The following is a 24,914-nucleotide window of genomic DNA, read 5'->3' as shown; positions in this document are numbered from 1 at the left end:
ATATAAATCAGCGTACAATGAAGCTTAAGGGACAGAATCCTGTCCCAGCATCATATATCAGCTTGCCCACTGCAGCCTGGAAATGGAATCCTATTGGGGATCCCTCCAAGGATAAGGCACCAATTGCATTCGTTCTTCTCAGTATGCAGACTGGGTCATACCAAAGCATAAGCATCTGGCGCAGAAAGTCCCACTCTGTGTCTCATTGATATATGGCTTTTGGGTCCTTCTTTTCCTGGTACCTCTTTGTTTCAGGCAAATGTCTGATTCACACAACTACCTTCATGCCTTCTTTTAATCTATGCCGCCTTTTTGTTTGTTTTTTTCCTGCACAGACTGAACATGCATTCATGTCAATCTGCTACCCAGAGCACTGACCACCATCTTGTGATCAATGCAAGAAAGTTAAAAAAAAAACAACACCAAACCAAATCCCACATTTTTCCATGTGCATTCAGAGACAAAATGCTTTTTGGTACCTTTCTTGTTAAGTTATAAGAAATGGCTGCATGAAAACACTTGTTCTCCTCCAACCGCCTAGAGGTGAAGGAAACAGTGGGGAGAAAATATTTTGATAGTTAAAGGTAATTGTGTTCAGATATAATAGTCCTAACATCTCTTAAATGTTTTGGTGTATATCTGTTGCTGTGTTTAAAGTATGTACCTAAATATGAAAAAATTGAATGTGACAGAAAACCCGAGTGTCATACAGGTAAATATGAACATATCAAAGTACCTTATAATGCCACTACTGGGTCCCTCCAGCTAGTCTGCCTGGCAGTAGCATTCCAGAGTTCTTTCTAACATCTGAGATCCTTTCACTAGAGATGTCAGGGACTGGATCTGGAACCTTCTGCATGCAGAGTACGTACTCCACAGCTGGTGGTCCTGATTGTACGGAAAGGCGGGATATAAACATTATAAATCAATAACTAAATAGAGGTTATAGAAGTTGGCTGTGGCTGTCTGTTGGGTGTATGCTCTGTGGCAAATCCACAGTTGTCTAATATGCATAGCGTTGCCAGGTCCCCTCGTCGATCCAGCGGGGGGATTGGAGGGGGGCATACTGGGGGGGGACAGGGATGTCATGTGATGCAATGATGTCATTGTGTCAGCAACGCTGGGGCGATGCTCTAGTTTTTGGGTGAAACTCTATGGTAAATTCGCCCTCAAACCATAGAGTTTTGCCCCAAAACCAGAGCATCTCCATGCAACGTCCCTGACACGATGATGTCACTTCTAGGTGACATCATCAGGGACATCCCATGGCCACATCCCTGTTTAGGGGCAGGATTTCCCTCACCGGCCAGCTGGTCCATGGCAAGGAGAAACCTCCCCTTAAGTGGGGGATCCCCTGCTCAGACCTGGGGGCTGGCAACCCTAAATGTGCATGAAGGGGCTGCTGAGTTTTGTTAAAAAGCACACGATTTATCCCAGCATACCCCATTCTTAGAATTAATATTAGGGGAACCAGGACCGGCTCACCTGCTAGGCAAACTAGGCATTTGCCTAGAACGCCAGGCCCTGCATGGGGCGGTGGGCCCTGCATGGGGCACCGATCTCCCCCCCCCCTGTGGTCTCTTCTCCCTGTGGTCTCTCTCTCTCTCCTTTCAGAGGGCCGCCAGCCCCGCCGACGCGCGCTCTGCCTCCTGCCCTCTCCCTGTCTGGCTCCATTCATGTCTGAGGGCGGCCACGGGAAGGCAGCAGCAGCAGTGGCAGGAGCCAGAGCAGCAGGAGCTGCCGCTTGGGTGGGCACGCCAGCGGAGGGCTGAACAGATTATGGGCTGGCAGGAGGAGTGCGGAGGAGGAGGTGGCCGGCCTGCCAGGGGGGCACCCGTCCCGTTCAGTGCCGGCCTCTGATGCCCACTGGCACCCGGCCATGACTCTCAGCGCGGAGATGTCTAAGGCCGCCCAGGAGAGCAGTGCGCTCAGCAGCAGGGTGCCAGTCAAGGTGAGGAGCAGCATGCCCTGGCGGAGCAGGAGCCGCTGCCCCAGCACCAGCCACGTCGTGCTGGCCAGGCAGCCCAGCACCAGCCCGCTGGCAGTGAAGGAGAGCAGGTGGTCGTCGCCTGGGCCCAAGGCAAGCTGCGCCACCGTCTTCCCCCACAGCAGGTGGCCAGCAGCAGGGCAGCCGTGCACAGCAAGTCCAAGCCCAGCCAAAAGCCAACTGTCCCAAGGAAGTTACAACCCCATACAGACCTCCCTGGGAGTAAAATCAACCAAAATCAGTTCCTCGCCTGGCGAGAAAGGGAGGATGCGCAAGCGGCGGAGAGAAGGGCTCTCTGGGGCGTGCTCTGGGAGGTTGACAACCCTGTAATTGGGCATGTGGGGGGTGCCAGAAGGTAGCCCCACCTAGGGCACAAAGAAACCTCGGGCTGGCCCTGAGGGGAACACATTGATGTTTCTCCATAACCCTAACAAATTCCTGGCCTATTGCTTGTGTTTCATTTGATTTCTAAACTTGTATCTTCCTCATTCACTGCTCAGTCCTAGTGCAAGCACCAGCACACAGAACACTAAAAACAAAATACAGCAAGAAAAATATGAAACAACCAAAAAAGAAGAGGTATAGTAAGCACACAAAAGAGGCTTCAAATCCCTTTGAGATGGCAAGGATACAAGTTGCTAAGGAATCATCTGAAGCAGTCAGAAACTCATTCATAAAACTTTAAACTATATTTTCTCCTTGTTTTAATGAAACATTTTCTGGTCTTAAGGACATTTTTTGTATAAAAATGCAGAGTTTGAATGTGGCAGTCATATCCACTGGTGATCTTAAACTCTTCATTATAAGACACACACACGAGTGGGGCTACTGTATTTCATTAACTTATCTCTGGCTTTGGACCTGAACTACAAGTGAAATGTTCTCACTGTGCCATCCTAACTTCAATGGACTTAGGAGGGTATAATGCTGCACGGTCAGCCACTTGCACCACATTCCCAGCACCCGCCACCAGGCTGCCTGGTGACCCACACTTAGACGTGTCTTATGACTTAAGGGAATGGATGAGTTAACCCACTACTTGGGAATTACTACCATATCACTAGCACCTGTTAAGAACGTCCAAAATCAAAGTTATCGCTGCATGTTCTAAGTTAACAGGAGGCAAATTCACAGTGAGCAGAGTCTGTTAACATGCTAAGTGAGGTAGGCTTGTAGAAGACCCCACAGGATTTAAACACAAAGCAAAACTGGACAAAAAATAGAGGAGAATTGTTGAACAAGAAAGGAAAGAAACAAAACACTGTCCTTTGCTACTTTCAGTGCAGCACAGTTATACGAACATTTTCAAATTAAATTGCTCTAATAATAATAGCCAAGTGATCTGCTGCCGTTTCCTGGCATGAGCATAGCATTCATCGGAACTGAAATCATTGGCCGAGCTGCTAATGGGTATTTTAATTAGTTATTTAACTTTAATTGTAATCTAGTAGGAGCCTGGGTTTTATGATGCAATGTTTTTACTGAACTATTTTATTGTTTTATGATGACGTAAGACACCCTGGGCAGGGTATAAATCTCAAAAATAAATAAATAAAAAGAGAGTACCTTGACTTGCATACCTATCAGAGGAAATGTTTATTTCATCCCTGCTATTCTCTCTTTGCTAGTCTCAGTATAAAAGGAAGCACCATCTGTAGGCCTCTTATGTGAGTAGAGGAGGAAGCAGGGACTGGAAGAAAGGGAGGTCACAGGTATTGCATGTTCTTAAATCAGTTAATTTCCCCCTCCCATTTCTTCACCATGGGTTATCCCAGTGCTGCCTTTTTTAATTCCTTTCCCCCAAACTCTTTGTTGTAACGGCACTTTTTCCGTATGTAAGTTTAAGTTCTAAATGAAATGGTCAGTCAACCAATTCACATGAAATGGCTTTGTGCAATTAGAAATCATTGTGTGAAGTCTAACAACTGGCTTGTATCCAACAACACCTTAATGCGGAGATCTCATGGAGTGGGACCTTCCCACTGAGCCTTCTGAGATTTTGCTTCCGGGGGCCACCAGACCCTTGGGAGAGCCACACAGGAGGCAAAGTATGCATTGGGAATGGAACTTACCAGGAACCCCCCCCCCCCGCATCCAAAGACAGCTCTTCAGTCTTTGGAATCAAGCAGTAGGATACAAGCCACTGAGTCCCTTTGGTGGTATAAACATGGCAATCACATGTGCTTCTGTTTCCAAATGAACACATACAATTATGTGCCACAGATTTCCATGCAGTTGAACTTGTGATTATGAGTATATTCAGACCAAGAAGAATGACCAGACATATGACTGGAGAGGAGAATGTAGTGTGAGCTTTGCTGGTCAGCAAATTTATGTATGCAATGTCATGCCTAGTCGCCATGATTCTGAAAGGCTGATTCAGACAGCATGCTACCCAAGCAGAAGTTGTCATTGTGCTTCCATTTCCATGAGCTTACAAACCTCAGCCCATGATAACTTCCATTATCTCTGGATGCTCAGAAATTACATCTTGTTTTAATAATGCAGATGTAATATGAGTCTTGCAAGTAAAAATAGTCTGCCTCCCCTTTCATATCTGAACTATTCCCAAGACATTCTGCATTAATAGGTAAGATGCCGTGCAAGACAGAAAACTGAATTTGTTATTTGCAAACTTCCTGGGCACACAAACATACATATAGGTATACATAAGAATGGAAACATATAAACAGAAGTCCCATGTGATGTGTCTGTTGCTGGGCTGCAGATACAGGATTGAATATTTGAATACTAAAGTAACATATCAGGGATATCATATCCAGGCTAGCTTTTAGCTGATGTGCTCACTTTATAACAAGTATTTCAAGTGTTCAGTCTCCATCACCTGAAGCCTGAAATGGCCCAGTGTAGGATCAGACACATCATGTAAGCTTCTGCCCATATGGGGTTTTTTTTTAAACTTTCAGCTGACAGACTGCATATATGCACACATATATGTGTTTCCAAAGTGTGGCATATCTCAAAAGCATGGAAGAAACAGTAAAACAATGCTAAAGCAGGAAGGTACGGTGAAGTTACAAAAGTGCTTGATTGTACAAGGTACCATCTTAATTCTGAGAAGTGGTTCTTAACCTCAAAGTTTACTCATAGCCTTAAAGTTAAGCACACCCTTTCCCCCATGTGCTCAGAGGAAGTCGCAAGCACAGTTGTTGAAATATGGCAATCCCTATTTAACCATTTCATTTACTTTGCCACATTGTTGATGATACTCCCTACCCTCACTCCGACTTGGCCACTCATGACAGCAGCTGTCAACTGTTGCTCATCAGTATTTATTCTTCTTACTGTTTAGGATGCTACTCTTTTGAGGCTTGGAAAGCCATTAAATAACCCAACAGGGCTTAAGAGCCATCCAACAAAGCAAATCAGTGCACTTGAACACTGAATAGTATTGTTGGATACACTGGTACAGCACACATGCTTAAATGTGAAGTACTTCCTTCCGTGCACATTCCTTTAGGGTGATTCCTCCAGGAAAACACCATTTACCATTTTCAGCAAATACTGGAGGGAGTTAGTGCTCTACTTCTCAGTTCAGTTGTGGGAAAGTGAATTCCTTGTGGAAAGTGTGTGAGTACCACAAAGCTTTTTTCTAGGAAGAGCAAGGCCAAGTTATAATTTATCATTCTTCTGTATGGAATATTTTCCTGTGTTTGGTTAAGGGTGTTTCTTGTTTTGCTTTGTTTTTTGCATGTGCACTTCACATCAGCACAGACCACCAGACTATTAATGAAAATGTGCATCATAATTAACTATTTTGCCAAACTGGGATAAAAGGATGGTGGTGGGTTGGTACAATGACAGGAAGGCTCAGGGGCAGGGAAATGTGAAAAAGGAGAGGACATGGAATCAGAAAAAGAGGTTTGGGATACATTAATATTCACCACATTTGAGATGTATGCTTCAGTTGCTCGGTATCTCCAAGGCTTCATTACAGTGAGTTGATCTTTGGTGACCTACAAAGTTCTGCTGTGCCGGCCAATTATTTGCTTAAAATGTGGCATATCAGCTACTACACTCCCTCCCTCTAACAAGCCATGAAGTTATAGCACCATTGTATGAGCCTAACTCACAGGTTGCAGACAGATACACAGGTGCATACACTGGGGAGCAGGGTATTTGTGATCAATCCTGCAGTCACTAGAACTATTCTGGAATAAATGGTTCAGAGACTGCAGCAAATATTGCTATTAGAAATTAGAGCTTTTTCACAGTGGAATCAGTGAGAGTTAGGCTACTGGCTGTCCTCAGTAGAGTCATACTCTTCTCTGTTTCTTATTCTATCGTGCCCATGATTGGAGAATGAAAGGAACCTACAGGTCAGTTAGTCCAAATGCCGTGTATCCTACCTTTGGACGAAGCCACTTCTCCAACCTAAGGAGCTGTTCTCCGACTTAAGTGGTTCTTCCACTGGAGAAAGAGCCACTTCGGTTGGATGTAGGTGCTTGGGCTACAGGAGGTCTTCCAACTTTGTGCAGTGGAGTGATAGGGTACACGTCGACCACCTTCTTTGGGGCGGAATCCTTTATACTCTGTTTCATCAGCCCATAAACTGTGGGATGTAATCATCCACAGCAGCACGTCACAACCAAAGACCAGATTAGAGCAAAGTGTACCCACCACAACTGGTTTAATCCAGAGAAGGTTAAACTGTAGTCAATAGACTTTCTCTGGCTTGTGCTACATAGCAAAAGCAAACTATTTAAAAAAAAGGTTTAGGGTACTTGCTTGTTTGTTTTTTAAAAAGCCTTTTACTGATGTGAGCCGTCTAATCAGATTTCACACACTGACAGCCGAAATGCACAGGAGGTTCGGTGATGTAAGCACTCTTGAAACCATGTAAAAATGTAATGGTATGTGGGGAGGGGGAAATCAACAAGTAACCTAAATCTAATAACCAATTTTGATCTAAACTAAGGATCTTTTAAAAAATCAATTTATGCCCAAATATTTAGAAAGGTTATAAAATCCAGCTCAGATTTAGGTAGCAGGAGCTCAGTTGCTTGGCAACTTGGGAGGTCTTACAGTCTGGGGTACGTCAAGTCCTGTGTGGAGAGTCACCTGCAAGGGAGGAAAAAGGAACAAGGATGTAGAATCAAAACAGGGAATCCACAGCAGCCCCACAGGTTTTATAGTACTAAAAGGTAAAGGTTTCCCTTGCTTGAAAGCTAGTCGAATCCGACTCTAGGAGGCGGTGCTCATCTCCTTTTTCAAGCCGAAAAGCCAGCGCTGTCCGAAGACGTTTCTGTGGTCATGTGGCCAGCATGACTAAACGCCGAGGCACATGGAATGTTGTTACCTTCCCACCAAAACGCTACCTATTTATCTACTTGCAATTTCTTGCTTTCGAACTGCTAGGTTGGCAGGAGCTGGGGCCAGAGATGGGAGCTCACTCTGTCATGCGGCACTAAGGTGTTGGACTGCTGAATTACAGACCTTCCAGTCTGCAGCTGAGCATCTTAATCTCTGAGCCACCGCGGCCCTTGGTCCTTCTTAAAGGAGAAGAGTATTTCAACAGCTTCAGGAGCAAGACAAGATCTTACACTTCCTGTTAAGGGAAACATTCTATCTCATGCTGAGAAATTTGTTTGGAGGTGTTGTTGCCTCTGTTGGCACATAAAAATAATAAGGCAGCAGACGCATGTGAATTAGCTAAAAGAAAAGTTTACTAAGGTATTAGGGAGGGTTACATGAAGGAACAAAACAATAACCAGTCTAGCTGACTACACTACATCTTCCCAGCTACTGTTAGTACCAAGATCGATGCTCTCATTTGATCTCAGAACAAAGGAAGGGAGAAGGAAACCTAAAATGCCTACATGACAAAACTTAGGCAACATCTCCCAATTACAAACCAACCAGTGACCAGGCTAAAGGTCAGTTAATTATGCATAGAGCCTTCCCCTTAGAATCATAGAATCACAGAGTTGGAAGGGACCTCCAGGGTCATCTAGTCCAACCCCCTGCACAATGCAAGAAATTCACAAATACCTCCCCCCCACAAACCCAGTGACCGCTGTTCCACATCCAGGAGATGACAAAAAACCTCCAGAATCTCCAGCCAGACTGGCCTGGAGAAAAGTAGCTTCCTGACCCCAAAGTGGCAATCAGCATTTCCCTGGGCATGTAAGAAAAGGCCACAAGAACTAAGCCCTTCTAACATGGGAACTTCTACTTGCTGCCCCATAGGTCCTAACTAACCAACAATTAGCATAGACAAATGAACAGGTTAACTCTTTCATGACATCAGGGAGAGAACTTGCACATACTCCAACACCCCTTCTCAGTTTCATGTACTAGAGTCATCCAAGCAGAGCTAAAATATGTTAATCTGCAGGAAAGCTAAACTGAATAGTTATCCATTTTGGTTTTCCAGTCTCTTGTCATCCTTTCAACAAAGCAGAACATTTTGTCCAAACAACAGGTAAAATATTAATCTTTCTTGAGGCAGCTTCTTAGACTTGGATGTGTTATATTTCCAGGGGAATACTAAAAGGAGATACCTCGAAACCTTCACAGGAAAAACTAAAAGAACTATGCATAAGTCCTAAAAAGAAAACCTCCATAGCGTTATCTAGGAGGACAGTTCCATTTCCATAAAGGGAAACATTAGAATAAATTGTCTGGTCTCTGAAAAGTCTATTCCTCAGCAAAACAAAAAGTACTGATAGGGGGCAACCCTCCTCAGCCTCAAGCCTAAAAGAGTTATGGACACATGAAGCAGTCTTATACTGAATGAGGCCACTGACCAAGCAGCTCTCCCAAGTCTCAGGTGAAGGTCTTTCATAATGCCTACTGCTTGATCTTTGTTAGTCCGAGATGCCAGGGATTGAACCTGGGAAATTCTGCATGCCAAGCAGATGTTCTGCCAATGAATCATGTCTCGTCCCCCCAGGCAAGCCATTGGAATGTAAGAATACTTGTGCTTGATCGGACCAAAGAACCATCCAACCCAGCCTCCTATTTTTTATGGCAGCCAGTCCAGGCAACCCACAAGCCAGACACAAAATCAAGAGCACACCCTAATTATTTGCCCCCAGTAAATAGTATTCCTTGGCATACTGCCGCTGAATATGAAAGCTTCATTTTAGCAATTGTGACTAATAACCATTGATAAATGTATGTGCCATTAATTTGTCTCATCCCCTTTTAAAGCCGATTTAGCTATAAGACAATTATGCATTGTGTGAAGATGCATTTCCTTTGACTACAGAAAGAAAACTGGACTGCCATTGTCTGCTGTTTTTTTTTTTATTGTAACTTGCTTTCTACAAGTAGGTCTACTGGACAATAATTTTACCTGAACATTTCGGTTGAGACTTAACGCAGGCATGAAGACGCCCTCCACGTTTTCAAATGCTGGAGGTCCCTGCTGCTGCCCATTTATGTAAAAGGTTAGGGTGTGTTTGTTAAGGTCCAGAAGAACACCAACGGTGGCACCTTTCGAAACACCCCCTTCTGTCCTAAAAATCAAAGAAACAGTAATACTGAAGTGAGTTACTTTAAGCTGTTCTATGGTACCTTTCCATTCAGGAGTCTTGTATGGAAGTGCAAGAAGAACTGCAGTGCAAAGTTACCATAAACATTATCTGGTAGAGAGGAAAGAAATATTTGTGCACACTAGACAGGTAGTGAATTTTCTAAATCCGAACTCATGGAATTGAAATGGTCAGCTTGCAGTCATCTTGAATTTCAGTACTGAATGTCAAGTCCCACATAACATTTTGGCTTGGAGTTGGTGATGGTTTGGGGTGCCACCTTTACGTGTGCTAGCAGATTTTGATGTTAGGAATGTTGTTAAGCAAGTTATCCCCCAATAGGATGTGATTCAGTCCTGAGATAACCACATCTTTGTTCAGTATTTAAATCTGCCCAGTTTCCTTGTATGGCGTTTTCTCAAGAAAGTTCAAGAAAGCTATTACAGACTGAAATCAATCTCTCTCTCTCTCTCTTTCTCTCTCTCTCTCTCTCTCTCTCTCTCTCTGTGTGTGTAGGAATTCTTCAGCACATTCCACTACTTCAGATCTGAATGATTTTCAACGTCCTAGTTAAGGATTCGGCAAATCAATACTCAACACGACAGGGCTATTTTTGGGCAGGAACGCACAGGAACGGAGTTCCGGCTGGCTCCCGAGTCGGCCACACCCAGCAGGAACTCATTAGCATAATAGGCCACACCCAACAGCAGAAACTCATTAGGACTGGCTACATTAGGGGTGTGTGGCCTAACATGCAAAGGAGTTCCTGCTATAAAAAAGTCCTGGGTTTTGACAACAAACAAGGTAAACAGAATAAGAAGCAAAAGGTGGGAGTGGCTGGATGACCAAACTTCTGCGAACATGGGGTGTGTGGCCTAATATGCTAATGAGCTGTGCTGTCAGGGGTGTGTCCTAATAAGCAAATGAATTTCTGCTGTTAGGTGTGGCCTATTATGCTAATGAGTTCCTGCTGGGCTTTTTCTACAAAAAAAGCCCTGCAACACGATATGAACACTGAGACTTCTGTTCATGATCTGAATGGGTCTCCAAGTCCTCAACACTTCTTCCCTCCCCTTGTGTGTGGAGCCACAACTGAAGACTTCATTCATTCATTCATTCATTCATTCATTCATTCATTCATTCATTCATTCATGAGACGTTTGTGCTGCCTCTCCAGACCACCTACTCTTGGTCAAGGAATTCTCTGATCTAATTGCAGTTGAGTGTGACAAGCTGCCTTGAATAAGAGGAAACATGGGATATAAATGCTTTAATAAAGCAATCCAAATCTGAGTGCCTTAAAAAAACTGAAGTGTGTCTCTTGAACACAAACTGGGATTCTAAACCAAGGCTTATTCCTGGGAAGGACACAAACCTCAGTTTGTTAAGGCAACAAATCCAGCCATCAAAATACAAACACTTCTTTAAAAAGGAATTCTTCAGTTGTGGCTCCACATGTGAGGGGAGGGAAAAGGCAGAGGGAGGACAGAGCGTGTGAATCTGAGGATTTAAGGCTCATCCACCTAAACAGAGATTCACCAAGACCATTAGTTCAGCTGTCCCAGTTTTGTCTATTCTGACTGACAGCAGTTGACCAGTATCTCAGGACAAAAATGGTGAGAGGTACATGGTCAGTTCTTCCACAGTTTTTAAAAGGTATAAAAGCTACTGTTGTGATAAGAGTATGGCTTGGGCTGAGGCACTGTGGGAAAGAAGAAGAAGAAGAGGAGATTGGATTTATACCCCACCCTTTACTACCCGAAGGAGTCTCAGAGTGGCTTGCAATCCCTTCCCTTCCCCTCCCCACAACAGACACCCTGTTAGGTAGGTGGGCTGAGAGAGCTCTTTTGAGAACTGCTCATGAGAGAACAGCCCTGAAAGAACTTGTAACTGACCCAAGGTCACACCAGCTGCTGAATGTGGAAGAGTGGGGAATTAAACCCGTTTCTCCCAGGCTGATTCCGCACTAATGGTTTGCTCTCCATTCCCTGCGAGTATAATTGGCTCGATCCTGATGGGGGAATTCTGCATTGTGGAAGTCTGGCCTGGGTTTGGCCCAGGTCTGCATTTCTGCATTTTGCCTTTCCCCACATCTAGGTCCCCTCCCCTCCGCTCCCCGATTTATTTTAAAATCAGAGGCATGGTTGCATTGTAACGCACCCACCAGTTGTGTTTTATACATGCATGGTTGCGTTGCAATGCACCTACCCACCATTGCGCAAAACAGCCATGCTTTATGCATGTGTGGTTTGCGCATGCGTGGTTGCATTGTAACACAATGGGTCTATGATTGGTCCCTTTAATTTTTTTGAACCTCAGTGCCCATGAAAAGAGGGAACTCCACTGAAGATAGGTGCCCCCAACCATCTTCACTGCCATCATGTCCCCTAGGCGAATGAGAGCTCTAGGGGTTATCCTGTCCCTGCCTGACTTCCTCCCTCAATGTGCTCTTTGCATTTATGAAAAGATCTCCATGGAGAAGAAAGTATCTCTGTGATCTGCAGTCTTCCTCCTCGTGCAGACAAAGAATAAAAAAATAAAACAATGAATGTGAGCAATGACTACACAAAGGAGGACATTTAAACGCCAGTTAACGCTAGCTAATTATTGTGTTAAAATGCAACACAGGGGAAAAAACAAAAAATACACGCAGTCCGAGGAGGGGGGGATGCAGCAGCAAAAAACTGAAGAGAGGTGGGAAGGTGGACAGAGGAGAGGCGCGAAGGGGAGGAAAAGAAGCAAAGGGGTGGAGAGAAGACAGCCGTGAATCGTGAGTTCCCCACTAGAATACCACAACTCCAACCCCGTAGTCCAAAAAAATCCTGAAGATGGCGGGGAGGGAAAATCCGGGGGGAAACGCCATTGGATTCGGGTCAAATGCTGACCCCGCACCAACATGTGGGGAAATGATCACTTCCCATGAATATTTTCGGGAGATGACACCAGGGCAAGCGATTGTGCGGAATCAGCCCCAGATTAGAGTCCACACTCCTAACCACTACACCAAACTGGCTCTCTTTCATTTCATTTCCTTCCTCTGTAAGTAAAGGTAAAGGTTCCCTTGCTCGAAAGCCAGTCGAATCCGACTCTAGGGTTGCGGTGCTCATCTCCATTTCAAAGCCGAAGCTGTCCGAAGACGTTTCCGTGGTCATGTGGCCAGCATGACTAAACGCCAAGGCGCACGGAACGCTGTTACCTTCCCTCCAAAGTGGTACCTATTTATCTACTTGCAATTTCTTGCTTTCGAACTGCTAGGTTGGCAGGAGCTGGAACTAGAGACGGGAGCTCATCCATCATGCGGCACACTCGGGTCTCGAACTGCTGAACTACCAACCTTCCACAGCCTGCAGTTCAGCGTCTTAACCACTTGAGCCACCGCAGCTTCCTCTGTACCATTGTCTTAACTCATTCAGGAAATGGTATGTGTGTGTGTGGGGGGGGGGTGAATTGTAGGGTGACCATATTCTGAGACATGACACGCCTATTCCTTAAAGAGGCCTCAAGCTGCTCTTCTCCCCATCACTGCAGTACCAATTGAAGAATGCCTGGCACCTTTTTTAAAATGTGGGTTTTTTTATTTATTTGGGGTTTGAAAATATTTTATATGGTTTAAGGCAAACACAGAGCATGGAGTGTGCAAAATGGACATTTAAATGAAATGGGAACACAGAAGGTATGCAAATGTCTTATGATGTATCAGTGTTTGTTATTAATAATATTTTATAGGTTAAAGTGACAGGAACAGCTGTTTAAATGACAGGATCTCACTATGATTATGGAGTCAGTGGACTGCTATGTGTAAGACTAATTTGACATTAATGCATTTTTCCTCAGGGGAGTTAGGCTCGCCCAATAGTATGTTATATAAAATCACCGAGCCAGAAAGCCATTGAATCTGTGCATTGACCATAGGCGCTTACACTTTGTTAATGTCACTGGAGCTTTGCAGCAGAATTACAACCTGTCATGCAAGGCATAATTTTAGCATCCATTTTAAACTAGTCTACAGCAAAAAGGCAAAACAAAACACTCTAGGATACTAAAATGTGAATGGGGAACCAAATTTCACATAACACAGGAGACCCAAGATTAGCATCTTCCATGTTTGAGGGGTTATTTTAGGCAGCTGAGATGAGGGGCAAGGAGAGCAAACTGGGTCAGGGAAGTTGTGCTGGCGGAGGAGGTATTTGACCCACATTCCTTGCACCATTTCTTCTGCCTGTATTATCACACTGCTATCTGCCCCAGCAACAAGCATGCAAGATATTTTAAGAGATTATTATGGGAGTGCTGCAACAACTATCTTATCTGACTTACACAAGGAACTAGAAAGGCAGCTATATAACTTAAGAAGAGCCTTGCTGGCTTAGGCCAGTGGTCCATCTAGTCCATCATCCTGTCTCACACAGTGGCCAGCAGCAGGGGACAGAGGCCACGGCTTCCCCCCAATATTGCCTCTTTGCACTAATATAGGTTGAAGGTGGTGGTGGAAAGCAGGGCTATTTTGGGGCAGGAACGCACAGGAACGGAGTTCCGGCTGGCTCCCAAGTTGGCCATGCCCAGCAGGAACTCATTAGCATAATAGGCCACACCCAACAGCAGAAACTCATTAGGATTGGCTACATTAGGGGTGTGTGGCCTAACATGCAAAAAGCCCTGGGTTTTGACAACAAACAAGGTAAACAGAATAACAAGCAAAAGGTGGGTGTGGCTGGATAACCACACTTCTGGTAACATGGGGGTGCGGCCTAATGTGCTAATGAGCTGTGCTGTCAGGGGTGTGGCCTAATATGCTAATGAGTTTCTGATGTTGGGTGTGGCCTATTATGCTAATGAGTTCCTGCTGGGCTTTTTCTACAAAAAGAGCCCTGGTGGAAAGTGCCACCAAGTCACAGCTGACTTATGGCAACCCCTCATGGGGTTGTCAAGGCAAGAAATAGGCTGGAGATATAAGAGAAAAGTCTAAACAGCTGTCCAGGACTATGTAGCTTTTTCAATAAAGTTTGAGATGCTGAAGCTGTGTCTGGGCTCTAGGGCTGAAGCAGCACTGCTGTCAAGGGGAACAAGTTCATCCATGGATCAAGCACATACTTGGCAAAGGCAAAAAGACTGATTTCAGTTTGCAGACCTATGGATGCGATAGGTAGGGTTGCCAAACCCCCCAGTTTGCCAGGGGTCCTCTGTTTTTTGGGGGGTTTCTACCCGCCGCCGGCCAGATGGCCAGCGGGGGAAGCCCCACCCACAACACCCACAGCCACCCATCTCTCTCCCTTTAAGTGTGTGGAACCCTTGTTTCCTCCCAAGCCCGATCTCTGCAAGCTTGCAGGGAAATACCAGCTTCGTGCTCTTAAAAGGGAAACGCCGGCTCCTGAATTTAAAAGGGAAACGCCGGCTCCTTTAAGTGCAGGGAACTGCCGTTTCTGGAGATCTGGTGCACAGGTGGGGGGGGGCGGTGGACATCCCCAACGTGACATCATCACATCTGGGATGCCCCGCCCCCTCCAGGAACACCCCCCCAAACACCTCCCCAAATGGACTTGGCAACCCAATCCTAGTGGAAGATGGACTTGGCAACCCTAGCGATAGGCAACATGTTCAGTAACTGGATGTTTCTTGGGGCCCAGTGGGAGAATTAAAAGATTGCTACAGGATGAGATGATAAAGACAAAATGTTAGTCTTGCAACAGTGTTGTCTGTGAAGGGATGAAAATGCCACTTGTGCTCTAGCACTATCTAGATAGACCATAATAAGAAGACACATAGAATTGCCAACAGACTGGAGAAAAGGTGTCCTGTTCCTTTAACAAAGGCTTAATGGAATGTTTTTAACCAGGTGAGATTAGTTACCTCCATGACATGCTGGGGAAAAGATCAACAACCTCAGATATGTAGACGATACCACTCTAATGGCAGAAAGTGAAGAGGACCTAAAGAGCCTCTTGTTCAGGGTAAAAGAGGAGAGCGCAAAAGTGGGCTTAAAGCTCAACATCAAAAAAACTAAGATCATGGCATCAGGCCCCATCACTCCTTGGCAAATAGAAGGGGAAGTCATGGAAGTAGTGACAGACTTCACGTTCCTGGGATCCCAGATCACCGCAGACTGTGACAGCAGCCATGAAATTAAAAGACGCCTGCTCCTTGGGAGGAAAGCGATGGCGAACCTAAACAGCATGATAAAAAGTAGAGACATCACCCTGCCAACAAAAGTCCGCATGGTCAAAGCAATGGTATTCCCAGTAGTCATGTATGGCTGCGAGAGTTGGACTATAAGGAAGGCCGAGCACCGAAGAATAGATTCTTTTGAACTATGGTGCTGGAGAAGACTCTTGAGAGTCCCTTGGACTGCAAGAAGAACAAATCAGTCAATCCTCAAAGAAATCAACCCTGACTGTTCCCTGGAAGGCCAGATAATGAAACTGAAGCTAAAATACTTTGGCCACCAAATGAGAAGGGAGCACTCACTGGAGAAGACCCTGATGCTGGGAAAGACGGCAGAAGACAGGAGGGCCTGGCGTGATCTGGTCCATGGGGTCGCGAAGAGTCGGACTCGACTGTGTGACTGAACAACAACATGACATGAAAAGCTTCAGGTGCCCACTTCCATACAAACTTCTGTTAAAGGAACAGGACATTTGTTCCTCCCAGCTGCGCAAAATGGCAGATTTGTATGTATAGGACTGTCTAAAGGAAGAATTGACAAGGTGGTTATAGTCATGGAGGACAAAGGAGTACAGATGAGGAAACAGAAGTGATATTAACCACTTCCATTCGCAAGCTAACGTATTTAGTGACTAAGGGTAGGAATGCCAGCCTCCAGGTGGGACCTGGGGACCTCCTGGAATTACAGCTCATCTCCAGACTACAGAGATCAGTGTCCCTAGAGAAAATGGCTGCTTTGGATGATGGACTCTATGGCATTGCACCCCACTGAGGTTCCTGTCCTCCCCAGGCTCCACCCCCAAATCTCCAGGAGTTCCCCAACCTGGAACTGGCAACTCTACCCTGCCCCATCCCCTGCCAATGGCCAGGAGAGATTGGCCACCCTAACTAAGGGTAATGAATCAGATTAACACCTCCTTTCCTAGCTATGGCTGTTGACAGAATTCTGCATGACATTTTTCTACAGCTAGCTTACAATGGGTTAAAAAACCCCGGAATAAATACACATAGCTCAATTTACAGTGAACCATTGTTATCTGGGACCAAGATCCTGCAGGGTAGACCTTATGTCTGACATTGCTTAATATCTTTTATTCCTGTCTTACACAGTGGAATAAGAAGGCAGGAGGGATTACAAATAGTTTCACTGGGATGAAGAGTCACAATTATTTTGGCAACTTGGAGCACTAGACTACACAGCAAAATAAAAGCCAAAAAAACAATTGTGAGGGGTTACAGAAAGAACTCCCAGCTTTTTATTTACTATATTTTATAGTATCATATTTTTATGAAAAAAACCCTCGATTTTTGTTATAATCAAAAAACTAGGAGCATTTCCTGATATGATCTCCACAGGGCGTCTTCTCTTAAAGTTTTGTGCTAGTTCATAAAACAGGACATGGCTACCAAATGACATGCGTGAGAACATATTAATAAAAGTTGATTTCTAGGGCACTGAATAGTATTCTGTAAAAAAAGAGAGAGGGTGTTGTTGTTTTTTGAAAGTACAATTACTTCACTGAGGTCTAAATTGATTACTGCTTAACATTATTTCTGCTCTAAATCAAATCAGGTTTTCAAAGTGAAGAGTATTTTTGAACATTTTGTAGTAAAATATTACTCTCCAGTGGTTTCAAAAAATATGGCATCCAGGCAGATGGACGGGGAAATATGCTAATTGATCTTTAGCCCTTTTTTAAAAAAAGGTAAAGGTTCCCTTGCTCGAAAGCCAGTCGAATCCGACTCTAGGGTTGCGGTGCTCATCTCCGTTTCAAAGCTGAAGAGCCAGTGCCGTCCGAAGACATTTCTGTGGTCATGTGACCGGCATGACTAAACACCAAGGCGCACGGAACGCTTTTACCTTCCCACTGAAGTGGTACCTATTTGTTGTTGTTCAGTCGCACAGTCGAGTCTGACTCTTCGCAACCCCATGGACCAGATCACACCAGGCCCTCCTGTCTTCCGCCGTCCTCTGAAGGTACCTATTTATCTACTTGCAATTTCTTGCTTTCGAACTGCTAGGTTAGCAGGAGCTGGAACTAGAGACGGGAGCTCACTCCATCATGCGGCACACTCGGGTCTCGAACTGCTGAACTACCGACCTTCCACAGCCTGCAGTTCAGCGTCTTAACCACTTGAGCCACCGCAGCTCCTTTTTAGCCCTTTAAGTAGGCCTAAAGCAAGTTTTCTAGCCTGTAATTGTGGTTGCCAACCTCCAGGTGGGGCCTGGACATCTCCTGGGATTACAACTGATCTCCAAATGAAAGAGACCAGTTCCTCTAGAGAAAGTGGCTGCTTTGGAGGGTGGACTCTATGGCATTACACCCAACTGAAGTTCCTCCACTCCCCAAATGCCCACCACCTCCAGGCTGCACCCCTAAATCAGAAAGAGTTTTCCAACCAGGAGTTGGCAAACCTACCTGTAATAGAATGCAAACTGATAGGATTTTTTTTGTTCTGTGTATCTAATATTTTTATTCCTTTCTAGCTAATATACGAATAGACAAATGCAAATATTTACTCTGAATCTATTAGTTTCCAAAGAAAAGAGGGACCAGCATTACAACAGGTAGGCAACTATAAGAAATCCCTGCCCTGGTGTCCTCATTTATAATTGAAGCCACACAATCAAAAGTATGAGTCCTGTGCAAACAGTCATGCCACATACAGCTGTAGGCAAGAGGTGGGGTTTATATTATGCTTAGCAGCCTTACCACCTCACCACATCTAATACCATCTGCATAGGTCCCATCTGCATACAGTAACTTCATAAGTAAATGCCATTGTTCATAGGTTCCAAACATACAATTAATCTCCATAATTTCAGGGGGTAGGGATTTTTCAGGAGTATAAAATGTATATGTCGAGGACCCGTGTGCAGAAGTTCCTCCAAACTAGGCAGGCTAACAATGGGATACCTTTTGCTCCTTACCCCCAGTCCCTGCTGGTGGGCTTGATCCCCAGACCTGCTACCCAGATTGGCTAAGGGCCCTGGAACACACGTGAGGTGGGGTCTGAAAAGGGGATCTGTTCCTTCGTCCGGGAGTTTGTTAGGGGAGCTGTCTCTCCTGTGTGTTGACAGAGGGAATGATGCTAAAGGATGACAGAGGGAATGATGCTAAAGATGACTGGAGTGGGGGGCATCATGCAACTAACAAAGACCAGATATACCAGGAATTGTAAGTACCTAGTCAGTAATGTTCCTTTTGTTTATTTTGCTTAGATCTGTTCTTGTTTGTACCTTGTAGAAATAAATGTACTTAATTAGAGAGAGTCTGCACATGTCCTTACCCACCTGCCTCAGCTACTTGGCATGCTACAGTGATACACCCCTGTGGCGTCAACCTTGGGGGACCCATGAGAGGAGGGGGCTGGATTTTACCTGAGGCAACAGAAAAAGGGAGGGCAAGATAGTGGCTAGTCTGCCCCACATAGGTACAGAGTACGTGACACATGCAAAAGAGGGTCAGCAATAGTTTGGTGAATGTAGTGAGAATCAGGTTCACATCACCACATCTGTGTAGTTCTTTTGACATTTGTTGCACTGAAGCATCATCTTAAGGGGGCTGAATTAGCTGTGCTGGTGACAGAGCCAGTTTGATGTAGTAGTTAAAAGTACGGACTCTGTTCTGAGTGACAGTGTTGGACTGGATGGGCTACTGGCCTGATCCAACATTGGCTTCTCTTATGTTCTTATGAGAGAATCGGGTTTGATTCCCCACTCCTACAGCTGCTAGCATGTCCTTGGGTCAGTCACAGTTCTCTCACAGCTGTTCTCTCAAGAGCAGTCCTTGAAAGAGCTCTCTCAGCCCCACCTACCTCACAGGGTGTCTGTTATGAGGAGGGGAAGGGAAAGGGATTGTAAGCCGCTCTGAGACTCCTTCAGGTAGTGAATGGTGACGTATAAATCCAATATTGTCTTCATTATTATTATTATTATTATTTAAATTATGTACAAAATATGGGAGACTCCAAAATGTTTAGACCAAATGAGGCATTCTGGTGAGAGAAGCTGTACCTTGCCACACCTGCTTCAAGTGGCTTCTTCCCCTACATACTTTTAATTCACTTTAGCTATCTTGAACATGACTGAGGAGAAATGAGACATTGGAAGAGAGATAAACAGTGAGAGTTTAGCAACCCACACTCATATGCAATTTCCTGTATCTACTACTTTATATATGAGTTTGGGGCAATCTGATATTTATCCAAAATGGTCTCCTACGAACATGTGTTTTGGGCCTTAGAGACCATCAAAATGAAGGTATCTTGCCAACAAATCTCAATAGAACCACATAGCACAAACCCTTTGGCTTATCGTAGAAGTTGACAGAATTTCTGAGGAGACATGATGCATGATGGAAGGGAATGGAGGCTTTCTCAGATGTGCTATTAGTGCTAATAGGCTTACCTATTAGTGTGAGAATTGCAGTGCATGAACCAGCTGCGATTATTGTCGACATACATAGCCCATGCCTTGTCATCCTTTCCTAGCATCATGTCCTTGACAACATTAATTCTAGCAATTCCAAAGGCTGGATCTGGATGGTTATCATAACGGTCTACATGCAGTTCCCAGTAGTGGACTCCCTTTGAGAAAGCTGCTGTGCCCAGAACAACACGGTCATCATAGCTACTGCAGGTAGCAGTCTGGTTGTCATTTGACAGGACTATGTCTCTATGGGCTGAAGATGGGTCAAATGTAAACCAGGCCACTGTAGAGAAGGAAAGAATTAACAAGTTAGAAGGATGCAGCAACAGAGATCGATTTGTTCTAAAGTAGCATTGCACTATCAGATGAAGAACATGAAGTATGATCCAACCAAATGAAAGCACATTTAAACACCACTGATCTCAACAGCTGCAATATGCAGTTGATGTTCTAAGGAATCTAGGAATCCATTCTGGCAGTCAAATTACTCCAGAGCAAGCTCTCTGATTGCTGCATAATTTGATCATCTGATCACCCTCCCAGGTGTTAAGGAGATTTTTTTACGATAAATGTTCCCATTGGGTTGGATCCAGTAACTCCCATCTGCTCTTGGATTGAGTGACTCCCTTCTGTTGTCTTTTCCCTCACAGGAGATGTTCTCCATCAGATGAAGACATAGCATAAGGGCATCACTGGATCTAACTCAGTTGAAAAGAACTGTTGGATCTAACACAATGTATTGTAAAGTGTGTGGTGCAGTGTATAGTAAAACTATTTTCTATATAGATTCAGTAGTTGAGCCATATGATAGGCAGTATGAATGCTACTCTCAGGCTGGGACTAGATTTTATACTTCCATATGGCTGTCACTGAAAACTGGAGCTCTACATCTACTTCTCTACTCTTCCCTAACAATAGAAATGCCTTGTTCTGACAATAGACATGCCTTAGATGCTGCTGCCCCTGTGCCACTTAATTGGCTGCTGTTTGTGGGAGCAAAGCAATTCATAGCATAATATTTTTATACATTTTGTATTATTAGACTATCGGGAACAAGGAGATGTGGTGCTGCTGTTTTCAGCAGAGCCACAAGTCTGCTGTGATTCCCAGTTCTGGTTGCAGCCACTAGATCTGTGGTATGATTCTGATGCAAAATCCAGGTTGTGCTATATAAATATGAAAAAACAATTTGTGTTCAAAGGTGATGCTTGTTAAAGGCCACTCATAAAGGCAATCTAAGCCCAACCTCTCTTTAATTCATACTGGATATTTTACTTCACTAGTGACCAGATTTATTACAACTGAATACTATTCCCCATCAGCTGTTCAGGAAAGGATCCCTAGGAACAAATGATTTTTTTCTTGATATAGTTTGGCAACACTAATTTGAAGAGAGAATATGATTACTACATCTGCTTCATGATTCATGACAGCAATGTGTCATTAATCAAGATTAATTTCTCAGGTTGCCCCATATGGGTATCAAGTGTAATTACATGGAAGTGAGGGACGGATTTACCATCCATATTTTATAAGACATTTCTTGGAAATTATTTCCACAGAGGAAAAAATGTAATTAAGTCCTGGAATTTATCACTGATTATAGAATGGGCAACCTCAAATGCAATGACCAGCTCCCTCAGGGCCTACTCCATATTATTGATTTCAAATATTCTCCAAAAACACACAAAATTAGTCTGAGGGAGAAGTTCCTTGGCATTCATACAGCCCTTAACCCTGCTACAGAAAGCATAAGAATCTCAGTGTAAAAGCTTATTAATCACAGTAACAGCTGGAAAAAAAGATTTCATATTCTTATGTACATATGCGCATATTGGGTCTGGCCACTGGTCTATCAAGATCAGTCTTGTTTACTATGTGTGGTAGCAGCTCTACAAGGCTTCAGGTGGAGGTCTGTCGTATCACTTTCTACCTGATCCAGAGGCCATGGATTGAACCTGGGACCTTCTGCATACTCTTCCACCACATCACTGTCTGGTCTTTCCCCAGATGCTAATAAAGCCTTAGTTTTGTAGGAACCATTCCTGAAGGAGGCTATACCATTTTATCAGCACCACCATCATCTTGGACCTGGGATTTTCCAGCTGTCTTTAAAGTGTTGATAAATGAGCTGGAAACATTAACTGATAAGATTAAAGTGGTTCCAGAGGGTGTTGGTCTGCAGTAGAAGAGCTAGATACAAGTCTAGAAAGCACAAGACTTAGTGAACTCTCAAGAAGGAACTTTTTATATTCTTAAAGTTGCTCACCATCAGAAGTCTGTAAAACAACAGTCTTGCTGTAAGGGCCCACTCCTGAGGAATTAAAGGCTTTGACTCTTGCATTGTAGGTACTGTTGAAATGAAGGCCATCAATAGTGCATAGGGTCTCCTTACCAACATACACTTCCTAAATAACAAAAAGGCAAGAGCAGAATTCACTGAATTCATTTTAATCTATGATCTTTAAGTGTGAACTGCAAGTGATTTCCTGCTACAGGCTACTTTTTACTCTTAGCAAAGCTAAGTGAAAGATTACATATGTGATTAGAAGAGAAACCATAATTCCATTTCCTCCCCCCAAAAATCCATTTCTGTGTTATCTATCTGAAGCAAAGTTGCCACTTCCTCAGTCATGGCAGGGTACCTTCTGGGAATGCTCCCCCAGCCCCCACCCTCACTCAGTAGAGCAGCGGGGCAGGGAATGGGAGGAAAAAAGCACGTGGAAGCCACTTCCTGTTCTAAAACAGGAAGTGATACCATGACAGTCAAAAATGTCAAAATACCTATGGTAAATCCACAGAGATTTTTGAAATTCCTAGAGATCATGATGTTACTTCCTGAGACAGGAAGTGTCTCTAAGAAGTCTTTACTCCTCAATTCTCCCAGGGATTGCAACCCCATTCTTCCCCCTCTTCCTGTGCCATCTACATGCTTTTACCGTCTCAGAAGGCCTATATTGTTTCCAGTGCAGCCAGGGTTGCCAGCCTCCAAGTGGAGATGTCCCGGAATTACGCGATCGGTTTTTCTGGAGAAAATGGCTGCTTCAGAGGGTGGACTCCATGGCATTATACCCTATTGAGGTCCCTCTCCTCCCTAAGCGTGCTCCGGGGTCCACTCCCAAACCTCCAAGAATTTCCAACCTGGAGTTAGCAACCCTAAGTGCAACCCTCAATGTGCTTTATTCTAATTGGATATTTTTTTTCTGTATTCATTTATTCTTTTGTCTCTTTACTATGTTTTATTGAAAGCACACATGTGTGTATCAAGATGCTCTCCCAAGCAGAACACTGTTTGGGCTTCCCTGATGATACTCATTATGAGACTTCTCAGAGGAAATAGGGATCCTGTGTTTAATTCTGCTAGCCCTTCTTTATCCTTCTGCACCCATTTCCACTAAGTGGCCTTTCTACCCTCCTTCTAGGGATTCTCCTATAATGAGGCAATCTTTCGCAGGGCTGGCTTAAGACTGAGTTCAATCTATTTTTCATTCAATATAGAACATAACTTTTAGCAGGCCCAGCTACTCAGGCATTTGTCCACAAAAGTCAAAAACAAACAAACAAACAAGAAACACTGGTCTCACTCGGAATTGGCCACCGTCTCCATCGTCAAGTTCCAAGATGTAGCCCTCCACTGGGTTGTGACTAAAAGGGGGCATCCTCCAGGCCAATGTCACACTGTTGTTCCGGGTACAGCACTTCTCCAGCTGCAGCAGCGGGACTGGCGGGACTGAAACAGGAACTAAGCACAGATTAGTGAAACTCTGCCCTTTTTGATCAGGCTGCATGACAAACGGTACAATATTCAGTCGTGGCAACTTTGAAGTGACCAAAATAATTTAAGATGGAGCCCTCTTTCCACTCAACTCTCAATGGAGCTTTTGAAGCAACAGCCTGGGACCATAGTCTCCTTCCTAGTTGGTTCCCATAACCCTTTTTAGCATGGTGAGATGTCACTGGCAAGCATCACCAGGCGTTCAGTTTGTTCATGATGCCACCTATTGAACACAACCTGGGCACATGTTAATGCAATCCAACAACAGCTTTGGTGTGCATTCAGCAGTCACTGTTCACATCTAAATCCACATTTTAGGGAGCAATCCTAAACTGGTGTACTCCCCTCTTATTCCCCAGGGCTTGCTTCCAGGAAGCCTCATCTGTGTACTAAACAGTCATGGTTTTCAACACATTAAACCATTTATAACCCTTACTGAATGACATATTCTCCAATTCACAGAAAGTTTGGTTTCTTTCATTTAGCAAATATCTGGAGCAGCACTTTTATCTGTGAAAGCATAGCTTTTACTAGTTGGCTATGGAGAAAATGTCACCTTGATATTGAGTCAGCTGACATTCCAATGATATAAATTGGTGTGCTGTAGCATTCAGTCATGTTTCACTTCTGGGTAAAAGGTGCCACAGTAAATGCACATCATGTGTCTCAAGACAAAATGTTTACTTATGAAAGCCAACAGAGTATAGTACACAGTATATGGCTATTACACTACACAGGGATTGTTACTGTGATAAGTGCGCTAAACTAAATAATACAGTACTGCGAAAATCAGAAAATATAGGCTGTTTAAATAAGTTAAAGTGATTTGATTTTTTTATACGGTTGGAATACAAAAATACAGTCAGTTTCAAATAAACAGAAGTGGTTTTTAACCAAGCAAATGATGTTAACGACGTGCTCCAGAATGTCCTGTGTCATTTCAACGTTCCTTCTTCTGAACAAGATTCTATCGGTAATTTCCAGTTTTTTGTCTCATCTGTAAGAGTAGAAATGAAGCCTGATGCTCACATATTTTTCCTTCATAGGTCAATAACAAAGCAC

The 24,914-nt window shown here is 44.2% G+C and overlaps 1 protein-coding gene across 1 annotated transcript in view; it reads right to left on the bottom strand.

Moving 5' to 3' along the window:
• Window positions 1-7,003: 7,003 nt before the first annotated feature.
• The window catches only part of LOC107111395 (tripartite motif-containing protein 67), a 43,659-nt gene continuing 25,748 nt past the window's right edge, over window positions 7,004-24,914 (bottom strand). Inside the window, exons 6-10 of the mRNA XM_015412360.1 lie at window positions 23,662-23,807; window positions 22,347-22,485; window positions 20,057-20,360; window positions 9,309-9,471; window positions 7,004-7,069 (exon numbers count right to left, since the gene is read on the bottom strand). Of these exons, the coding sequence (XP_015267846.1) occupies window positions 7,004-7,069; window positions 9,309-9,471; window positions 20,057-20,360; window positions 22,347-22,485; window positions 23,662-23,807 (818 nt within the window). The remainder of the gene's footprint in view (window positions 7,070-9,308; window positions 9,472-20,056; window positions 20,361-22,346; window positions 22,486-23,661; window positions 23,808-24,914) is intronic.

Source organism: Gekko japonicus, unplaced genomic scaffold (genome assembly GCF_001447785.1).
Source record: "Gekko japonicus isolate JY-2015 unplaced genomic scaffold, Gekko_japonicus_V1.1 scaffold4429, whole genome shotgun sequence".
Classification (NCBI taxonomy): Eukaryota; Metazoa; Chordata; class Lepidosauria; order Squamata; family Gekkonidae; genus Gekko; species Gekko japonicus.
This window is presented reverse-complemented; position numbering and strand designations above follow the sequence as displayed.